At 40.2% G+C, this 2,458-nt stretch overlaps 1 protein-coding gene across 1 annotated transcript; it reads left to right on the top strand.

The window, feature by feature from the left end:
- Nucleotides 1-307: 307 nt before the first annotated feature.
- On the top strand, nt 308-2,021 carry LOC149158501 (uncharacterized). Its single transcript, XM_089434013.1, has 4 exons — nt 308-590; nt 1,424-1,498; nt 1,603-1,844; nt 1,989-2,021. The coding sequence occupies exons 1-4, from the start codon at nt 308-310 to the stop codon at nt 2,019-2,021; spliced, it is 633 nt and encodes a 210-aa protein (XP_089290139.1).
- The last annotated feature ends 437 nt before the right edge of the window (nt 2,022-2,458 follow it).

Raw genomic sequence — 2,458 nt, 5'->3', positions numbered from 1 at the left:
ACCTAAGGTAGAAATCCTTGACATATCAGAACCTTTAAAGAGTAAGAAGGTAAATATTTGGTCGAACACACAGCTGAAGTTTTCTAAGATAGGTGACTATTGGTATGAAGATATAATCGATAAGGTTGTGGAACTGTTTCGTGAATATCAAGACTTGTTTCCCACCAACTTCGTGGATCTGAAGGGGATAGTAGGGGATTTTGGCATTATGAAGATTACCTTGAAGCTAGATGCAAAGCCTATAAAGTAGCGGCCATACCGATTAAATCCCAAATATAACGAAAAATTGTGCAAAAAGTTGGATAAAATGGTGGAGGTAGGGATCGTTCAAATTGTGGAGGATTCAGACTGGGTGAGTCCCATAGTAGTCCAAGAAAAGAAGCAGCAAGATGAAATTTTAATATGCATAGACTTGAGGAAGTTGAATGATACATGCGTCCATGATCCCTTCCTGACACCATTTACAGAGAAAGTGCCAGAGAATGTTGGAGGGAAGGAAGCCTACTCATTCACTGATGGCTTCTCAGGATACCATCATATAAAGATCACAGTAGGGGATCGCAACAAGACCACCTTCGCAATCGAGTGGGGTTGTTTTCAATATACAGTAATGCCTTTTGGGCTGAAGAATGCACCTACAATATTTTCAAGAGTAGTAATTGTAGATTTTAAGGAATTCCTCCAAAAGTGTTTAGAAGTCTACATTGATGATTGTATCATATTTTACTTGCTAAAGCGCCATGTTGCTAGTCTCCATCTTATGTTGGATACCTATCGAAAACATCAGATCACCCTTAACCTGAAAAAGTGCATCTTCTGCATACCATATGGAATAATGCTAGGTCATGTGGTTGGCAAGCAATGCTTGATGATAGACCCTACCAAGATAGTTATCGTTGTTAACTTAGAGGCCCAAAAAATGTAAAATAGTTGCACATAACGTTGGTCCGTACAGGGTATTATAGGAAGTTTATCAAATCATACATGCAAATAACTACACCAATGGAGAGGCTCTTGAAGAAGGAGACAAGATTCTGATGGGACGAATATTTCAAAAGCAGTTTAGACATTTTGAAGGAGAAAATTGTCACCACACCCATTCTCGTGTTCACATAATGGAAAAAGGAGTTTCATGTTCATGTGGACACATCCTGTATTATGTGAGGTGCGATGTTGACCCAACTAGGTGAAGGCAATAACGATCATCCTATAGCATTTGTGAGTAGGAAATTTTCAAAGGCAGAGAAGAACTACTCGATTAAAAAGCATGAAGGACTAGAAATGGTGTACACGCTAGATAAATTTCGGCACTAGCTGTTAGGTGCACACTTCAAAATGTATACAGACCATTCTACTCTAAAATACCTAGTCAATAAGCCTCTGTTCAGGGGAAATATTTGCAGATGCTTTTTGTTATTCGAAGGGTATGATTTTGAGGTGATCGTGAAGCCCAAACGCCTGAATGTTAGTCCTAATCACCTATCCAAGATTGAGACTGGTGATGAGCCTACAAGTTTGGAAGAAGGGTTGCTTGGTGCACTTCTCTTTTCTATCCTTGTCACAGACGATCACTTTTCCAATATGATTCAATTTTGTCTATAGGAACAACCTCGGAAGGATATTCGACACAGCAGAAGAAGGAATTGGTGGTCTATGCGACTGACTTCTCTATGATCACTGGACACTTATACAAAATGGGCTTCGATGAGATATTGCATAGATATGTCCCAAAGTATGAATGGTCAAGAACGTTGGCAGAAGAGCATGCAGGAGTAGCAGGAGGACACTATGGCAGCAGAGAAACTGCGCAGAGGATCCTACGCGCAGGACTTTGGTGGCCAACGGTGCATAAGGACTCGAAGGTGTATTGTACGATTTGTGATGCTTGTCAGAGGATAGGGAGACCATCATGAAGGGACGAGTTTCCTTTAAATCCATAAATAACCTTACAATTGTTTGATAAATTATCCATTGACTTTGTGGGTCAGATCCAGCCTCTGGGGAAAAAGACCAGGGCGTGATACATTATTACCACAACTAAATACTTAACGCAATGGGCAGGGGCACAACCAGTAAAATATTTCAGAGAATCTACCACTATGAAGTTCATGTTTGAGTTTATTACATCCCGGTTTGGCTACCCTAAAATCTTAATGAGTGATAGGGATGTACACTTCCTAAACGAAACAATTGTTACGATGCTTGAGGAATTCTAGGTATATCATTAGAAGAGCACACCCTATCACCCCCAAGCTAATGGTACGGTAGAAGCCTTCAAAAAAATCTCAGAGAGTGATTTGAAAAAGGTGTCCAACATGAAGTGAAATGACTAGGATGTGCGCATACCAACAGTGCTTTAGGCGTATAGGATCACTTGTAAGAAGTTAATAGGCCAAACCCCTTTTTGACTGATATATGGGTAGGAGGCTATAATGCCTATGGAATACATTGTGCCAAG

The sequence above is a fragment of the Pinus tabuliformis genome, chromosome 5_2 (assembly GCF_031772625.1).
Source record: "Pinus tabuliformis cultivar Carrire ecotype Pingquan chromosome 5_2, CPIR1, whole genome shotgun sequence".
NCBI classification, from domain to species: Eukaryota; Viridiplantae; Streptophyta; class Pinopsida; order Pinales; family Pinaceae; genus Pinus; species Pinus tabuliformis.
Note: the sequence above shows the minus strand (reverse complement) of the source record. Positions and strands in the feature narration are given on the sequence as shown.